Source organism: Episyrphus balteatus, chromosome 4 (genome assembly GCF_945859705.1).
Source record: "Episyrphus balteatus chromosome 4, idEpiBalt1.1, whole genome shotgun sequence".
Taxonomy (NCBI): domain Eukaryota; kingdom Metazoa; phylum Arthropoda; class Insecta; order Diptera; family Syrphidae; genus Episyrphus; species Episyrphus balteatus.
The window spans coordinates 53,304,435-53,323,032 of NC_079137.1; the positions used below are offsets into that span (position 1 = coordinate 53,304,435).

At 34.5% G+C, this 18,598-nt stretch overlaps 2 protein-coding genes across 2 annotated transcripts; one reads left to right on the forward strand and one right to left on the reverse strand.

The window, feature by feature from the left end:
* Positions 1–1,008: 1,008 nt before the first annotated feature.
* Positions 1,009–12,751, reverse strand: LOC129918869 (short/branched chain specific acyl-CoA dehydrogenase, mitochondrial). Its single transcript, XM_055999614.1, has 5 exons — positions 12,586–12,751; positions 12,403–12,508; positions 1,994–2,301; positions 1,763–1,933; positions 1,009–1,698 (listed from the first exon to the last, which is right to left on the reverse strand). The coding sequence occupies exons 1-5, from the start codon at positions 12,616–12,618 to the stop codon at positions 1,075–1,077; spliced, it is 1,242 nt and encodes a 413-aa protein (XP_055855589.1). The 5' UTR covers positions 12,619–12,751; the 3' UTR covers positions 1,009–1,074.
* A 3,681-nt stretch (positions 12,752–16,432) lies between these two features.
* LOC129919710 (60S ribosomal protein L26) lies at positions 16,433–17,290 on the forward strand. Its single transcript, XM_056000684.1, has 2 exons — positions 16,433–16,517; positions 16,752–17,290. Exon 2 carries the CDS (start codon positions 16,769–16,771, stop codon positions 17,216–17,218), a length of 450 nt encoding a protein of 149 aa, XP_055856659.1. The 5' UTR covers positions 16,433–16,517; positions 16,752–16,768; the 3' UTR covers positions 17,219–17,290.
* Positions 17,291–18,598: the final 1,308 nt, after the last annotated feature.

Here is an 18,598-nt window from a genome sequence, read left to right on the forward strand (position 1 = left end):
TTATGTAAGAGACACAAATTTTGTTTCAAATTCGTTTTCGTCGAAGAGTGAACCAATTTTTCTCAAAATTTTAAGACAAATATTTCTTACTCATTCACATTTTCAAAAAACAAATTTTTTTAGTATTGCCAATTTTTAGCTTTAATCTCATCAATGTTATATCGAGCCCTTCTCGCCAAATTATCGTAACCGACAAGGCACTTACGATAATTTTGTTTATAGAAAAATCTTTAATTTCTTTCGTTTTTAGACTTATTGGAGACAATTTTGATGTGAATGTGTGAGCAATTGTTGATTAGATTAACATAAAAAAGTTATATCTTATTCGTTCTTAGTGTTGGAAAAATACAATTATTATATGCTGTCCATAATTCATTCTTTAATTTGGCGCTTACGATAATTTGAAAAAATTGATTGGTTAATTCGAAAACTAATCTTTTACTATTTTCGATGCATGGTTGAGTCGATCAAATGCATTAATATGCAATTTACCAGTGAGAAATATTGATCCAGTTTCTCCTTTTTTTCCGAAGTACAATGAAGTTTTCTGCACATTTTTCTAAAACACTTGTTTATCAATCAAAGCTTCCACATACATATACTCTAAAAGGAAATAATTATAATATAAAAATAAGTTCAAAATTAAAAAAATACTGCTCTAAAACCACATTCTTTAAAGTATGAAACAGGAAAGTATTCTCATCTGAAATTGTAACGACACAGAAATATTTGTTATTATTTTGAGTAGCTTGATTTTATTATTTTTATAAAAAATTGACAACAATATTTATGTTAAAATGTAAGACTTAACTAGTAAATGCACTTTTAAAATCTGTTACGATTACAAAATATAATATATCTACTTTTTTTTAATTTTCGTTTAAAAAAAATATTAAAACTTTAAAACTTAAATTTAATTTTAAAACAAAAAACTTTTATATTGCATCATTGATTGTATAGTATATGAGCATGGGTAGCAAAACATTTTAAATTAAAAAATACCTCACATTGCCACCTTCATCATTATATCAAAAAATCTATCACAAGCTTGAATTAAATCAAGCTCAAATAAACTTAAGAAGAATATTCCTTCTTAATAACCTTTGCAATAGTACTCAATTGCATGTTTGTTGTTCCTTCATAAATTGCTCCAATTTTAACATCACGATAGAATTTCTCTTGTGGGAAATCCCGAGTAAATCCAACTCCACCCATCCAATCAATGCACTTAATTGTAGCTCTCTGAGCAACTTCCGAAGCATAATATTTAGCCATAGCAGCTTCTTTCAAAAATGGACGACCTTGTTCTTGTAAACGGGCAGCATTGTATGTCAACAAACGAGCAGCTTCAATTTCAGTTGCAACAGTTGCAATTTGATGTTGCATCGATTGGAAATTGTAGATTTCCTGACCGAATTGTTTGCGATCCATCAAATATGGAATAGTAGCATCGAAACAGCCTTGAGCACAGCCAATCATTTGGGCGCCAATACCAATGCGACCTTCATTTAAGAAACCAGCTGCATATTGGTATCCTTTGCCGAATTCACCCAAAATGTTTTCCTCAGGGACACGTACGTTGTCAAAATTGACCATGCAGGTACCGGAAGCACGGATACCCAATTTGTCTTCTTTCTTGCCAACACTTAGACCGGGGGTATCACGGTCTACGATAAATGTTGTAATACCTTTGTAACCCTAAACAAAATACAAAAAATTTATATTTTTGTTCTTTTCTCCAAAAAAATTGATATAATCTTACAGCTTCTGGCTTAGCGTTAGCAAAAACCAAGAATACTCCAGCAACATCTGAGTTAGAAATCCACATTTTTGTTCCATTGATAACATAATCGTTTCCATCTTTCTTAGCAATTGTCTTTAGAGAAAATGCATCAGATCCTGAAGATGGTTCAGTCAAAGCAAAACTTCCAGCCTTAAAAATTTAACCTATACACTTTTTCTGTTAGGACTTTTAATAACATTTTTCACTTACATATTCCTGAGCTAATTTAGGAAGATATTTTTCCTTTTGCTCCTTAGTGCCAACTTTCATCATCAAAGAATTAACAAGTGTATTATGAATATCAACAAATGCAGCAACAGCAGGATCAACTTTGGATAGTTCTTCAACTACCAAAATGGTTGTGAAGAAATTACAACCACTTCCACCAAGTTCAGTATCGATTTCCATTCCCATAAGACCATTTTGGAAAACAGCATCAACAACTGATTGATCGAATTGATGTTCTTCGTCCATTTTCTTTACCAATGGAGCAATAGTTTCTTTGGCAAGTTTAGCAACTGGAAAACAGAAAAAAAAAACCATATTTATCAGAACTAGCCGACCCCGCACTCAAAATTCGAGTGCCAATTGTAACTTTTATTTATGCTCAAATAAGCACACTATATAAATTACTTAATTTACTACTAAGAATATGCAACACTTAATTTTATTCGAAATTCGAGAATGTCTTCGAAGGTTCTCGTCTTTGCTTTTAGAAGTTTCCACTTACTGAAGGGAGATTGCGTGGTTCAGCACATTTGTTTTTGTTTTTTTTTTCTCAATTTTAATTTATTATTTTTATCTATTTCGGTAAAAAAAAATAAAAAAAAGTATACATTCTGCACATCTAGATAAAATTTCCTATCGTTCGGTATATAATTTATGCCCCTTCGGTTTTTGTGGGCCGCGTATTTTGTACCACAAAATAAGTGTTTGCCGTTTTATTATATGATTTGGTTAAAATCGGTTAAGTTATTATTATTTCAAATTTGATTTTTACGCTCGAGTTTAATTCTTCTATTTTTATTTCGCTTTTCCTAAAGTGTCTATACCTAACTAAATTTTACTAATATTTCTGCAATGTTTTAAGTTAATTAAAGAGTAAGTACGAGCGACCTAATGGAGTTTAAAAATTCTATTTAAATCAAAGCAGATTTACCTACACTCGAATGTATTGTAATGTTTTATTCCGGGTTCACAATAAAACTTATTTCGTTTATTTTAACTTCCACTTATCTTTCCGTTCAAATAAGAACACACTTTATTTCAAATCAATTTACTTTTATTATTCGCTCAAACAAACACACTTTTCAATCACTTTATTTACTACTAACAATCTCCAACACTTTATTTCACTTTGTACTGTACTCTTTCACATTCAAGATTAAACTGTCTCCGGTCGGTGTCCACGCTGCCCTTTTATACCTGAAATTCGGAATTCGAGAATGTCTTCGAAGGTTCTCGTCTTTGCTTCTCGAAGCTTCCTTTCCAAGAGGGGGCGCTTCATACTTCCAGTCCAGTGGGATATTTTGGGATATTCAGCAGTCGAGGGAATTTCTTTGGATGTGTTCAGAGGGTAGTTTCTTAATTACTAAAGGTCCGTTCACATTTCTACCTTTACTGTAGCAGGTAGTGTGTTCAGACTTTTATCTTAAAAGTAGTTCGGTAATTCATCGTTACATTGCCCCCCTCTTAGGATTGTTCGTCCCGAACAACTCCATTGCTACTTCTACCATTATAACGATGTAAACGGTCACAATGAACTACCTTTAATTTGCCTCTTACCCCTCTCTGTATACGGTAAACCACGTCGTTGATTCTGGTTATTACTGTGTAAGGGCCTTCCCAGTTTTGTTGTAGCTTCGGTGATAGTCCCTTTTGTCGGTGGGGATTGTAAAACCACACAAGTTCTCCTTCTTGAAACCCTGTTGCTGTCGCTCGCGCGTCATATCTTGTTTTCATCCTGTCACTAGACGCTTTTATATTTGTCCTTGTCCGTTGGTGAATGTCAGCCAGTGTTTCTTTCAGGTTATCAACATACTCATCTATTTCCTGTGGCTCATTTGGAACACATCCGAATTTTATCTCACTTGGCAGCCGTATTGTAGAACCAAAAAGGACTTCCGATGGTGTATGTCCAGTGGAACTATGTGTTGCACTTCTATAAGCCATCAAGAATAATGGAATATGTCGATCCCAGTCTCGTTGATTATCGTTGACTACTTTTGACAGGTGTTCTTTAAGTGTCCTGTTAAATCGCTCAACCATCCCATCAGATTGTGGATGAAGCGGTGTTGTTCGCGTCTTCTTGATGCCAAGGAGTGAGCAAACCTCTTGAAAAATCTTAGATTCGAAGTTCCTTCCTTGGTCGGAATGAAGTTCCATGGGTACTCCGAACCTGCTCACCCAATGAAAGACAATCTTATCCACAACTGTTTTGGTTTCCTGGTTTGGGATGGCAAATGCCTCAGGCCACTTGCTGAAGTAATCCATCACTACGAGGATATACCGGTTTCCTTTGTTGGTTTCGGGAAAAGGACCTGCCACGTCTATTGCAATCCTCTCAAAAGGTGTGCCCACATTGTACTGATGCATCGTGCTTTGCATTTTTCTAGCTGGTCCTTTGCTAGCGGCACAAGTATCACATTTTCGGCACCACTTTTCAACGTCTTCTCTCATACGTAACCAGTAGAATTGCTGGCGTACCTTTTCCAGCGTCTTGTTGATGCCTAAATGGCCTCCAGAAGTTCCCTCGTGCATCTCTCGGAGAACATCATTAACCTTTGACTGAGGTACGATTAGTTGCATTACATAAGATTTACCATCTGCGGATTCCCACTTACGCCTGAGTAACCCTTCTTGCACATGAAGTGAGTCCCATTGTGCCCAATATGCTTTGAGATTGGGGCTTCGGTCGGAGATGTCGGCCCATTCTGGTTTCTCTTCATGTTCCTTCCATGCAAGGATGGGTTCGATGTCCGAATCTTCCTGTTGGGCCATCCTGAGTTCTTCATTACTCCAGCCGCAAATGGGATCAGCTCTCGTTCTTCTTACAGCGACAACTTCCTTTTCCTCTAGCCGTGTGCAATGCTTGCAGTCTTGCTTGCACGGGCGCCGAGATAATGCGTCTGCATTTGAATGTAGCTTTCCTCTTCGATGTTGAATCTGACATTGATACGTCTGGAGTATCTCGATCCATCTTGCTACTTGACCCTCTGGATTTTTGAAGTTCAAAAGCCAATTTAGTGCACCATGATCTGTGCGAAGAAGGAACTTCTGTCCATAGATGTACTTATGGAAGTGCTTTGTTGCCAATACCAGAGCTAGAAGTTCCCTTCTGGTCACGCAATAGTTTCTTTCTTGTTTCGAGAGTACCTTGCTGAAATAGGCAACGACCTTTTCTTCTCCGTCATGAACTTGCGATAAAACAGCACCAACTCCAACATTACTTGCATCTGCGTCAATGATGAATTGTTTGCCTGGAGTCGGATAGGCCAACACAGGAGCTTCACATAACCGTAGCTTCAGTTCCTGAAAGCTTTTCTCACACTCACCTGACCATTTAAAGGGTTTACCCTTCTCCGTAAGCTGGTGCAAGCTTTTGGCGATTCTCGCAAAATCCTTCACGAACCGTCGATAGTACGTTGCCAGACCGAGGAAACTCCGAAGTTGATGCTTGTCCTGAGGGGTTGGCCAATTCTTCACAGTGTCAACTTTTTCTGGATCAGTCATTACTCCTTGGGATGAGATGATATGCCCCAAATATTTAACCTCGGTCTTGAAAAGTGCACATTTCTTTGGATTTAACTTAAGATGTGCTTCTCGTAGCCTCTGGAATACAGCCTTTAGGTTTTCACAATGGTCATCAAATGTTTTCCCGTAAACGATGACATCATCCAAATAGACTAGGCAAGATTTCCAGGTTAATCCATTTAAAACGCACTCCATTAAGCGCTCAAAAGTAGCTGGGGCATTACATAGCCCAAACGGCATGACATTGAACTGCCACAGACCATTTCCTGTGGAGAAAGCCGTCTTTTCTCGATCTTCTGGATGGATTTCTACCTGCCAGTAGCCACTCTTCAAATCCAAAGTCGAAAACCATTGTGCTCCTTCCATTGCATCTAGAGTATCGCTGATTCTTGGCAGTGGGTAGCTGTCTTTCTTCGTCACATCATTCAGCCTGCGGTAGTCGACACAAAATCGAGTGCTTCCATCCTTCTTTTTGACGAGAACTACCGGTGATGCCCAAGGGCTTTTGGAATTTTCGATCAGCCCGTCTTTCTTCATTGTCGATATCATTTCTTCAACTTCACTTTGTTTGGCCAAGGGGAGACGTCTTGCTGGTTGACGAATCGGCCTAGCGTCTCCTGTATCGATTCGATGCTGCACCAGTTGTGTTCGGCCGTACTGCCCGCTGGGTGAAGAGAAGATATCCGAATATTCGTGAAGAAGCCTTCCCGCAACATTAAGCTGATGTTGACTCAAGTTGTCTGATTTAAGAATTTGAGTCTTTAGTTTCTCCGAGTTCATAGTCATCTGTGTGTCCACCTCGTTGATCTTAGTTATTGCGGCCACAGATTCACATTGCCCAACAACTTCTCCTTTCTTAAGCTTGATTGGGTACGGTTTGATGTTAAGTATCCGTACAGGTACCATGTTGTTCTTTGGTGCCACAAGAGTCTTCCCGATGATGATGTTTTCGGAACTTTGCTCAACTTCTGGTTCAACCATGAGGTATCGATGGCTTCCAAAGTTCCCCTTTAACTTGGTCCACACAAAAACTTCTGAAGAAGGAGGCAGGCACATGTCTTCTTTGATGACAGTTCTAATTGTTGTCGAGTTTTCAGTGCCATAGACCATTGGAATCTCTACATTTCTGTATTTCAGGACTTGATTACCGATATCCAAAATGATTCCATGCTCCTTCATGAAGTCGATTCCAATGATGCACTCGTCACATATATCTGCCACCAAAAACACATGCGAAAACTTTAGTTCTGCCATACGGATCGTAAGACGAACTTCACCGTACACCCTTGCTGCTTCTCCTGTGGCGGTCTTCAGACGGTAGCTGTTGGTGTTATGTAGCCATGTCATCTTCACCAAGTCTCTTCGTACAATAGAGGCGGTGGCACCGGTGTCAATTGTAGCCACGTGTTGTTTGTTGTTTATGGTCGCTTCCACTGTCAGACTTTTGTTGTCTCGTTTAGTCTGTGAGACTTGAATTGTGGTTCTGGAGCCATTGATACCAGAAACCAGCTTCTGCCCCTCGAAGTTGGTTCTTACTCGTTTTCCCGAATGGGAATCAAGATGAGCATGAGTGTTAGTTGTATCGCTTACCTGTTGTTGGGCAATATTCCTGTTTCCACAGTGTTGGCAAGCAGTTCTTCTTGGTGGCAATCTGCACTGCCGCTGGAGATGTCCGGTCTTGTTACAGTTCCAGCATCGAGCAGCTCCGTCCCTCTGGTTTCTTTGGAATGCGAGTTTTTGACAAGAGCATTCTTCCACTGCAACTTCTCTTACCCGATGAACGCCTTGAGAAGCCTGTTCTGCTGCTTCCATAGTCAGTGCAAACGCTAATGCTTCAGGAAGGGAACGTTTTCCAGCTGTTCGAATTGCTCGCTGAAGATTTATATCAGATACAGCACGTACAAAGGCTTCTGTCGCAAACTGATTGATAATGTCGTCTCCTGCTGTCGGATATGCCAGATGAGCTAACCTTTCAATATCTGCTTGGAGTTGTTGCAGAGTTTCTCCTCTTTTCTGGACTCTTGTATTGAGTTGGACGCGGAAGACTTCCTGCATATGGCCATCTCCAAAGCGTTTTTCAATGACCTGGACAAGAGCGTTAAAGTTACCATTCTTTTCTGGTGGTAAAGTTTGTAACAACTCAGCAGCAGGACCTCTAAGAGCAAGAGTCAGCGCTATACATTTGTCTTCGTCATCCCAGCCATTTGTTGTGGCAGCTGCCTCAAACTGTTTCTTGTAGATCGACCAAGAACTTTGTCCATCAAAGGTTGGTGGATGCATTTCCTTCTTCTTTGAATACTCACCAGAACTTTCTCGGGCCTTAATTTTTCGAACCTTGTCCAACTCTTTAGTAATGTCTTGGAATTTCTCTTCGAACTTTGTGTCCATTGCCAACAGCTTTTCTTTGTTTTCTTCAATACGCTCGTCAAGAGCAGTGAACTTCTTCTCGAAATCACCAAGCTTTCCCTCTAAAAGATTTTTCTGTTCTTCTAGAAGATTCTTTTGCTCATCGCGATGTTCTTCTAGATGTTTCTCCATTTTTTCGAGAAGATTCTGTTGTTCACTCTTTTGCTCGGTACGTTGTTTCTCAATTTTTTCGAGAAGATTCTGTTGTTCACTCTTTTGCTCTGTTCGTTGTTGTTCCATTTGCTCTCTTTGTTCATTGCGTTGTGTCTCAATTTGTTCAAGAAGATTTTTCTGTTCATCCTTTTGTTCTTTACGTTGCTGTTCCATTTGATCTTTCTGTTCTTCAAATTTTGCAAGGAGAACAGCCATCATGGATGACATATCGGAACTAGTACTTACTCGTTCTTCTACCATTTCAACTTCGAATTGAAATGTATCCAAATCTTCGTTTTTCTGGGTTAAATAATCCTGCAGGCGAATAATGAGGTCATTTTTCGATCCAGCAGTAGGAAGACCTCGTTTAGTTAATTCCGCCTTCAGCTCAGTCAAACTTAACTGATTCAATGTCTTACCCATTTTAACTTTTCAAAACGCGAGCACTTTTACTTATTTCAAAATGTTTTACACTTTGTTTATTGTTAAAACACACGCGCACTTTTTATTTTATTCGCGAAATTATCTGATTCGCACAAATAAATAAGTTTTATTCCACTTTTCTGACACCAATGTAATGTTTTATTCCGGGTTCACAATAAAACTTATTTCGTTTATTTTAACTTCCACTTATCTTTCCGTTCAAATAAGAACACACTTTATTTCAAATCAATTTACTTTTATTATTCGCTCAAACAAACACACTTTTCAATCACTTTATTTACTACTAACAATCTCCAACACTTTATTTCACTTTGTACTGTACTCTTTCACATTCAAGATTAAACTGTCTCCGGTCGGTGTCCACGCTGCCCTTTTATACCTGAAATTCGGAATTCGAGAATGTCTTCGAAGGTTCTCGTCTTTGCTTCTCGAAGCTTCCTTTCCAAGAGGGGGCGCTTCATACTTCCAGTCCAGTGGGATATTTTGGGATATTCAGCAGTCGAGGGAATTTCTTTGGATGTGTTCAGAGGGTAGTTTCTTAATTACTAAAGGTCCGTTCACATTTCTACCTTTACTGTAGCAGGTAGTGTGTTCAGACTTTTATCTTAAAAGTAGTTCGGTAATTCATCGTTACAGTATTAATAAATTAATATTGACATAATGGCGAAGCCTATAACGATAAACGAATATTCAATTAGAAGAACATTGAATAAATATAGCTAGACGCAACATGTCTAGAATAAACTATTAAATAACAATTATATTTTAATATTGACACAATGACATAAAGAATGCTCAAGTCACTTCAAATAATTTTAGGTTTATTGTGTGTATCATTTTTGCTATAACTTGTAAATAAAATAAAATGCACGACTGGGTCGCACATACTTGCTCTTGTAGTTTAAACTATCTTTATCTTAAATATTTATCTATTGGAAATTTAAGATTTTGTTATGTTGAGAGAAAAAAACAAAAAAACAAAAAAACAAAAAATATATATAATTAAATTATATATAAAGTTAGAAAATTAAATTGAAAAAAACACTTTTTTAAGTTTTGTTTTACATTTTAGGTACACTTAAAATGATTAGAAATGCCAGTCTGTAAATTCTGATCAAAATTGGCTTATGATATGTCAATTTTTGCAAAAACGACAACGCTATATTTCCGTTCTTCGCATTTTTAGGGAAAAACAAAAAATGCAGTTTTGTTAGAATCAATAAGACTATTATGTTTATGCATTCAGGTAGAAAAAGTGCAAATCTATTTTGTTTTTTTTTTTTGAAAAAAATTCTAAGGGTACCAAAAAATGCGTTTTGAAAAATTTCCTCAAAATCCATCTAGTGAGACGTCAAAAGAAAGGTCTTTTTAAATCTATTCATAATTGAACACTAAAAGTTTCTTGGAGGTCTGGTTTCTAAATTATTTGCATTTAATTTTTTTTTTCTCTCATTCTCAGATAGGTACATAATGCAGATATCTGCGGACCAAAGTCTCGGAACAAGTTTTGGTTTACAGAAATTCTTTTTGGGTTCTTGCATCTGTTAGTAGCCCCGGTGAACTGCCCATGCTGCCTTAAAGAAATGTACACTGAGGGAAAAAACAACTTGAAATCAACGAAAACTATTTTGATTTAAATATTTTTCGGAATGATTTTGCGTTGAAGGTGATAATAATGTACAAAAAAAGGTAGAACAGAGTTAGTTTAAAGTGCTTTTGAACTATATAACATCCTTAAATTAAGGAAGCTTCAACTTTGAAAAAATAAAAACACAAATTAAAAAAAAAAATAAGGACAAAATTGGCAGCCACAACTAGGCGAATGTTTTACCATCACTGCTATAAATAACTGTGATAAACTGCAACTGAAGCTGAAGACTAACAAAAATTTTAAAACATTTTTACTATGTTTCAACTTATGTTTCATGTATGTAAGTTGTTTTTAACTAAAATCAACGTATCAAAAGTTTTTCTTAGTTTTACATATGGCAGTGCAGTTTTACATAGTATAATTTTATTTTAAAGTCAGGTTCTTAATGCAAGTAAGAGCTATTGAGGTTTTTAGACATGGCAACTTTCAAATCATATCAGAAATTGAAATAAAAAAAATATCCTTATTAAGTTTGTAAAAAATCATTTTTTAATACATTCCGTTAAAAATATAATGCACGACTGGGTCGCAAAATTCGTAAAACTTTTTTATACAAATTTAGTTAAAAATGTAGGTTTATGAAAATTTAAAAGAAAACATAAAATTCGTTCCTCAAATGAAAAAAAAAAAACAACTCTTTAGATCAAATTGAGATCCAAAAAAAGTATTCAGTTTAATTTTTTTTATAATGAATCATTTTCGGAAAAAAAAATTTCTAAATCTTTAGAGTCGTTTTTTAAAAACTAATTTTTTATAAATTTTTGAAAAAAATGTTTTAAAATAAAATTGGTATGCCATTTTGTAGTATCTAATTTATTAATCAAATCAATCAGAAAAAGTCAATGTCCGGTGTTCGAACTTTGCAAAAAATAAAAATTGGCTTGTATTTAAATGCTTCTGTATAGAAAAAAACGGTTCATTAGCAGCTACCGTTAATAATGATTTTCGAAAAAAAAACTTAATAAAAAGAAAAATAAAAAAAGTTTGTACTGGTTGTTACTACAGCAAAAGCGATATTCTCTGTCCAGTGTTCAGTAAATGGCGGATGTTTGATCATTTATACGTTTAACACGCATGATATTATTATACGTATGATACCGTATATGAAAGTATAAAAGTAAAGAGAGGAAAAATTGAAAAAAACAAAACAAAAAAGGTTCTTAATGAAATAGGGTCAGGAAGGGTTAGAAATAAAAATTTTAAAAATTTAAGTCATTTTTTTTTTGTGATTTTGAACCAATCTAGGGGACGTCCCCAATATTTTTTTTACTAAGGAACACCCTAATGTATATAAAGTTGTAGTACCTATATCGCAAGTAAAAACTGTTTATGTTTTAAACGCGATTCTTACTTTTATTTTATTGTTTACTTAACTTTCACGGTAAGTGCCCCTTAACCCCTTACTTCTACTTCATTCAAAATATTTTTTAAACAAAGTTCCAAACAAACATGATATGAATCGCTAAAAAAAACAACTTTCCTATTGATTAAATATTTGATTGACAAACCAATAACAATTATAATAAAATTTAATTGACGTTAAAATAATAACATGCAGTTATCTATAAATAAACAAAAAATACCCACGTGTGAGATGTTCAGTTTCCGTGAGGAAAAGTAGGTATTTTGATCAATCAAGTAGCACTTTCATCATTATTATTTTGTTTTTCATTAAACTACTGCCTACTTTTGATAACGTATTAGTTAAATACCTGTTATTTATTATTACATTTTTATTTTGCTACACGCTCGTTGTTTGTCCGATTAAGGCCAATCGGATGGCACACCCCCATTTGCGGAGTAGAACAAAAATAACAAAATAAATAAACAACAACAACTAAACAGATAACGTTGATATTGTGACGTCGTCATTTTCGTCTTCTAAAGGCAAATAAAAAATAAGTTGTTATCGTCAAGTGCCATACAATTTGAATAATATTTTGCCTTATTGTTGAGATTCGAACAATGATATGTTTTGTGACTAGAATATATTTTTTTTTTTAATTCAGACAAACAAAGATAACATCAGTAAATTTATTATATAATTTAACTTAAGTATATTTAAATAATGATTCTTTATCAAAATTGAAAAAAAATATCTTTTTCTCTTCCAAAAAACTTTAACTCAAAATTTTAGACCTAAAACCGATTTTCCAACTTTTGTAACTTTTTCTTTCTACCCACAAAAATATTTTTTTTTTTTAATTTTTACCTGTTTCCTTCATCATTTTCTCGTCTTCGGTTAAAAAAGTCAAAGGGAGCATACCAACTCCTTCGGAAAAGGCTGCACATTGTTGACGTTGAAGAGCCTGAGCGATCTACACAATAAGATCAAAAATTTAATGATCAATAAAACACTGAATTTTTGTACAAAATTCGAAAACAAATTACATACCGTGCGCATTGGTAATTTTTTAAGGTAATTCATCTTAAAAATTGTTATCAAAATATATAAATTAAAAGATAAAAATATATGAGAAGAATTTGATCGCGACGATGTTAACTCGAAGAAGATCACAGCACAAGTGACACGTTATAGAAAAAAAAACCTACTCAAGACTCAACCAACATTAACTTCTAATAATTTTATACTTATTCTCTATCAGCAAAACCGGCTTGATTGCTTTTATAGCATATCAATTCCATTCTGGTTTTTTTAATTCTATACTGTGTTCTCTTTAGAGAGATTCAAAAATAAAAATATCACTATTGGGGCAAGAAGTAGGTAGGTGGTGTTTTTTAAACTTCTTTCTACCTACCGCACACCGGCATTGCTTTTATTATCTTTGATAAAAATAATAATCGTGGAAAGAAAACGAAAGTTGAAAAACAAAACATGTTTGTTGATTTTTCATAATTTATCGAAATATGGATTGGGTGGAACCAACACTGCCAAATTCCTTTTATTTCTAGAGGTCAAAAGCTATAAAATGGAAAAACCTTATCAGCTATTTGATAAAGTGTTTCTAAGTGGCTCATGACATAAGATTATAGGTTGAAATCAGAGTCAAATGAAAGTTCATTGTTAATAAGAAGAAAACACAGAGTTGCCATTTTTAAAATAAGTGTCTAATTCAAGTGGAAAACTATATTTAGAAGCACTAATTGCGACGGCACTTAATTTTTTACAATATTTGGTAAGATCAACTCAAATTTTGTTAATCCTATAATAGCTAGGATCATTTAAAAATAACAAAATAATTACCAAGGATAAGGCAACCCTGCTTTAAACACGAAAAACTTTCAGTTCTCTTTCTACCATATTATATTAAATACAAAAATAGGGTTCATCTACTAGGAGCAAGAACGTGGCAACCCTAAGAAATGATGGTTATAATCGTGAAGCGAAATTGACCTGAAATTAATATCATTCTTTTTTATTCGTGGCAAAATATATTTTTAAAAAATCTTACTAAAACAATATATTTGTTTTTAACTCTTCACTCGCACTATTTGTAGATAAAGTGGTTTAACTAGAGTTTTCCGATTTTTTTGCAGATGCCAAGTCCCGAACATTCTGAACAAAAGCCTCTATTGACATACCGAAATCGTACAATCCGATTTTGAGATATTGGTAAGGTATCGGAGAAAAAACATTATAGGGGAAGTGGGGGTAAGACCGTTTTTGTTAAATGCACCATGTGTAAACCCAAGAAGCATGTGCTGTTGTGGGAACTGATGAAGATATAGCATGAAGATATAGCATACGTGTGTAATATGTTATTTCAAGTTGATTCCATTTTTAAAGATGAAACCAACAAAATATAAAATATTTTTTTCTTTTTGTTCAGTATTTTTTTAATTTTTTTTTATAATAATAAAGGTTCTTACAAAAAGCAATAAACTTATTGAATAAAAACTTTATTTTAATAAAATAATAATTTTTTATTGGTTTTCACACTAAATGGGCGCTCGGTCTTGCCCCCACTTCCCCTATAGAAGTATGAATTTTTTCACTTTAAACAACATGTATCCCACAGTGGTGTTTTTGGTGTTTCTTGGAGTCAAAAATTATTTACACCCCCATTTTTTTGACAAAAAGTCATGAAATTTAGGACGCATATTAGTATAGGGAATGTGAAAAACTGCCAACTTTTTTATGCAAAATGTGGCTCCAAAACTGCGCGGTCTTCGTATATGCTTCAGTTTACCTAATGTCATGACTTTTCGTCAAGAAATTGCAATGCAAATGATTTTTGACGCCACCTATGTGACTTTTCCATATGTTTAAGTGACTTTTTCGTTATTTTTTTTTTATCAGTTTTCAAACTGAACATCTTAAAACAAAAAATTTATGAAATGTGTTTAAATTGATTTTGTTCAACATTTTCAGTATATCTCAATGCTCTGATCAGATTTGCCGATTTGTATGAAATTTTGTACTGATTTTATAGATTTTTCCAAGGTTTTTCTCATTTTTTGCACAAAAATTTTGTAGACAACCTCAGTTTTGTGCTCCGCAAACTTTGGGTCAAATACTACATAAAAAGTTGTCTCTTATTTATAAAGCAAGGCAATAAATTAACTTTATAAGCATATCGCTTCTCATAGCACATTTCGCTTAGGTCCAGTTGTAGAAAATATTCAATCCGTGGTTCATTAATTTTTATATTAAGAAATCGGTGGTACAGTACAGCTGAGTTTTAGAACTGGTAAGAGGTCCTTATATGATAAAATATCCAAATTTACACTTGAACCAAAGTTCAAACTGCATGTTTCATCTTTGGTTCAAGTGTAAATCTGCCAAAATTGTGCAAGTTTAATTTTTGAACCGAGACTGAACTTCGATTTTACAAGATTTTAGGTGTGCTTTTATTTTTTTTTTTCTGTCTTAACTGGACAAAAAAAAAACGCTGCTATGGCTAAGCAATTTACATGTTAAATGGAATAACAACTTAGCCCCTTGGGTTTAGTTGTTTAGTCCGGAGATTTCTCTGGACTTAACTTTTTTAAATCTGTGCTACCAAAATAATTTTTTCATAAATTATTTGGAATTTGTTTAGGGTCAATGTGGGTAAATGTAAACAGGGGTAAATGAAAACATGGCTCATAACAAGCTTCAGTTAATTCTCTTTGACGCATACATAAGTACAAATCGCGGACGCATGTATCTTTTAACTTATACGTCAAACTCATTGCTGTCAAGAGGGAATTCATTCGAAGAGCGTATTTTCCGGGAAAAAACACAAACATGGTGGGGTATTTGTAAACATGCCATATTTGACAGTAATTTAAACAATTTGGGAAATATTTATTTATATTTATAAAAAAGAATTGCCATCATTTCATATTTGCATTTGAAGATACCTTTCAAGTTGTTCCGTGAAAACATATTAAAATCTAAAGTCAAAAGAAAAAAAAGTCATGAAATTGTTTACATTTACCCACATTGATCCTACTCTAAATTTGTTTGTGTCAGCTGATTTCGGAACATTCAGCACATGGCCCAACTAACAAATTTGCTCCTATAAAGCTATTTACAGAGGTGTTAATGTAGCTACTATAAAGCTTTATAGAAGGGATAATGTTTGTTGGGCCAGTGCTGTCAAGATTTCCGGTTAGGACCCGATGCGTTTTTTTTTTTGTCCAGTTTAAACTGGTCCTAATAAAAAATACACCCTACATAATAGCTGCGTTCCTTTGGAAATATTTATCTACTTTTTAGTACTTAAAGCTGCTTTGAACTACTTTTTCAGTATAGCAAAGTAGATCAAAGTAGTTTTAAGTACTAAAAAGTAGATAAATATTTCCAAAGGAACGCAGCTAATAAAATAGCCAAATCCGTACTTGAACCAAACTTGAAACACACAATTTTTTCACCAAAATCGGCAAGTAAAATTTCTGAACCAAGGTCGAACCACGATTGTATAAGATTTCCTTCTGAGGGTTAATTTTTTTATCCATTGCCAAAATAAGTTCATATTTCGTTCGAATAGATAAAATGCAGAGATCTTCACAAATGCATAGATTATAGGAAGATTATGGCGAAGACGAACATGTTCGACTTCATCAATGCCTCTCCTTCATACGTACGAATTTCAGGTATTGCATCTATCCCCCTTTACTTTTCTGTATGCAGACGTATGTAAATCCAGCATAAAAATGTTCACATTTTTTTCTTGTGGTTCCATATTTCTTACAAGTAGTGTAAGCTGCACCTTAGATAAACGTCACATTCAGCGGAAATTTATCCAATACACAAACCCCACCCCAATCAAACCCAACTTCACGCTGAAATGTCAAAAAAAACGAAAAAAAAAATGGGTACTTCCGACAACTCAAATGTCAAGTTCTTTCTTTTCGTTGTTTTTACGATAGTTGTTTGATGTGAGTTTTTACAATTTTAAATCTTTCGAAATCCGGCAAAATATAAATGAAAATTTACTAATCCAATTAAATAAATGTTCCTTAGAATACACTTTATTCGCATCCATATGAATTTTACTAATTTTTCAAGTGATTTAAGTGAATTTTCATGCATATTTCCTCGAAATGATTTTCGTTAATTTTATACAACTCGTACAACATTATTTTGATGTGTCTTCTCTTCTATATTCACAGAAAACAATTAGAATAAAATGAAGTGCAACAAATTTGTGAGTTCCTCCCGCAGGAAGAATCGCAAACGTCATTTCCAAGCCCCATCACACATTCGTCGGCGGCTAATGTCAGCTCCCCTTTCAAAGGAGTTGCGCCAAAAGTACAACGTTCGTTCAATGCCAATCCGCAAAGACGACGAAGTGCAAGTTGTTCGCGGCCATTACAAGGGCAACCAAGTTGGAAAGGTTGTACAATCCTATCGTAAGAAGTTCGTTGTTTACATCGAGAAAATCCAACGTGAAAACGCCAGCGGTACCAATGTGTATGTTGGTATTCATCCATCCAAGTGTTTGATTGTTAAATTGAAATTGGACAAGGATCGTAAGGCTATTCTTGAGAGGAGAGGCAAGGGACGTTTGGCTGCTCTCGGCAAGGACAAGGGCAAATACACAGAAGAAACAGCTGCTCAACCTATGGAAACCGCATAGAGTAGAGTAACTTAAAACTACTTCTGTAAATAAGGAAAAATTTTTATTAAAATAACAAAAAACTATAAAATACACAGTGTTCTTTTTTTTTTTTTGATAATATTTTATTGTTGGTTCTTATTTTTGGAAGTCTTCTTTTATAGGAATATTTCAGCTGTCGATAAGCCAAAGAATTATTGAATGAGTCCATAAAGTGGGCTATATTGGAACCAGTTTTTTTGATGAACTTGGCAATCTACCAGCCGATGATATCTACCTATGTTCGTTCCTTAGAACCTATCTGCCATTGAAATTGGAATTAGTTCTTGAAGATCATTATTTAAGAACATGGAGAATGTGTTCCCTATAGGTTTAGTGCTATCGACTTTTGAGCAAGTAAGTAAGCACCTAGTCACTGCATGACTTTCACTGGTCGAGTCACTAACAGTTCTGCTTGCTATAGAGTAGCATGCTGCAATAGATAACAGATAAACTTTAAAAAAAAGCTATTCAATCACTTAAGAGACTTGCGTTTATAGATTGTTGGTATATCTTAGAAACACTGTTGCTTTTTGCCTAAATTTTGCTCATTTTACCAAACTGGTAAGCAATAGAAATTACTATTGACGTTCTGCCTTGTCTTTCCATCACAAAGATGCTTGTTTTTTTTTCTAAAACGTTGATAGATACTAGCTTATAGATAGGTCGCTTTCTTGTCGTTAAAATAAAAATGTCTTGATGAAAATGCTGCATACAAAAAAGCGAGAATCGAATCAAATTTCTATAAGTTTTACAATTGGAAGTCCTTCTCCCCATTTCCTTGGAAGTTTAGAATAGTGTTGATACTCATAAAAGAATCTTATTATTATATTTATTTATCTCACAGTAAATGTAAAGTCAAAATATTTTTATCAGTTGGAGCGCTTTGGACTTTCTGCTGAGATATTACAATTAAATATGTAAGTTGTATAATATAAAACATGTAATAAATTTATACATAATATACATGAATTTGTAATATAAGAATGAGAGAACCAACTAACTGCTAGTGATTATAGATGGCTTTTGACATTTGCGTTTGAACGGCAACAAACCATACAAAGGTAATATGGGCCAAGCTACCGGAATTGCAAGAAAAAATTGGTGAATGTTAGCTTTTGGCAAAAAGTGGATTGTTCTATTTTAAGCTTTTACTTTAGCAACATTTCAAAGGCAATGTAACTTTATATTTTCAATATCAAGCAGCTATAAGCAAAATCATAGGACTTTAGATGAACCTTCGACTCACGTGTAATATAGCTACGGTGACCATATTTCTGGAAGCGAAACCCGGGACACATAAAAAATTCGTTGGATCGTTTTGAAAATATTGATTTGAAAAAACAAAAAAATCTTTTTAAA

Bases quoted from the DNA above. Each gene is read 5' to 3' on its own strand.
- LOC129919710 (XM_056000684.1), top strand. From the start codon at position 16,769: ATGAAGTGCAACAAATTTGTGAGTTCCTCCCGCAGGAAGAATCGCAAA.
- LOC129918869 (XM_055999614.1), bottom strand. From the start codon at position 12,618: ATGAATTACCTTAAAAAATTACCAATGCGCACG. The intron at 12,509-12,585 runs GTATGTAATTTG...CTTATTGTGTAG, and splicing joins AAAAATTACCAATGCGCACG to ATCGCTCAGGCTCTTCAACG. The intron at 1,934-1,993 runs GTAAGTGAAAAA...TAAATTTTTAAG, and splicing joins CTAAATTAGCTCAGGAATAT to GCTGGAAGTTTTGCTTTGAC.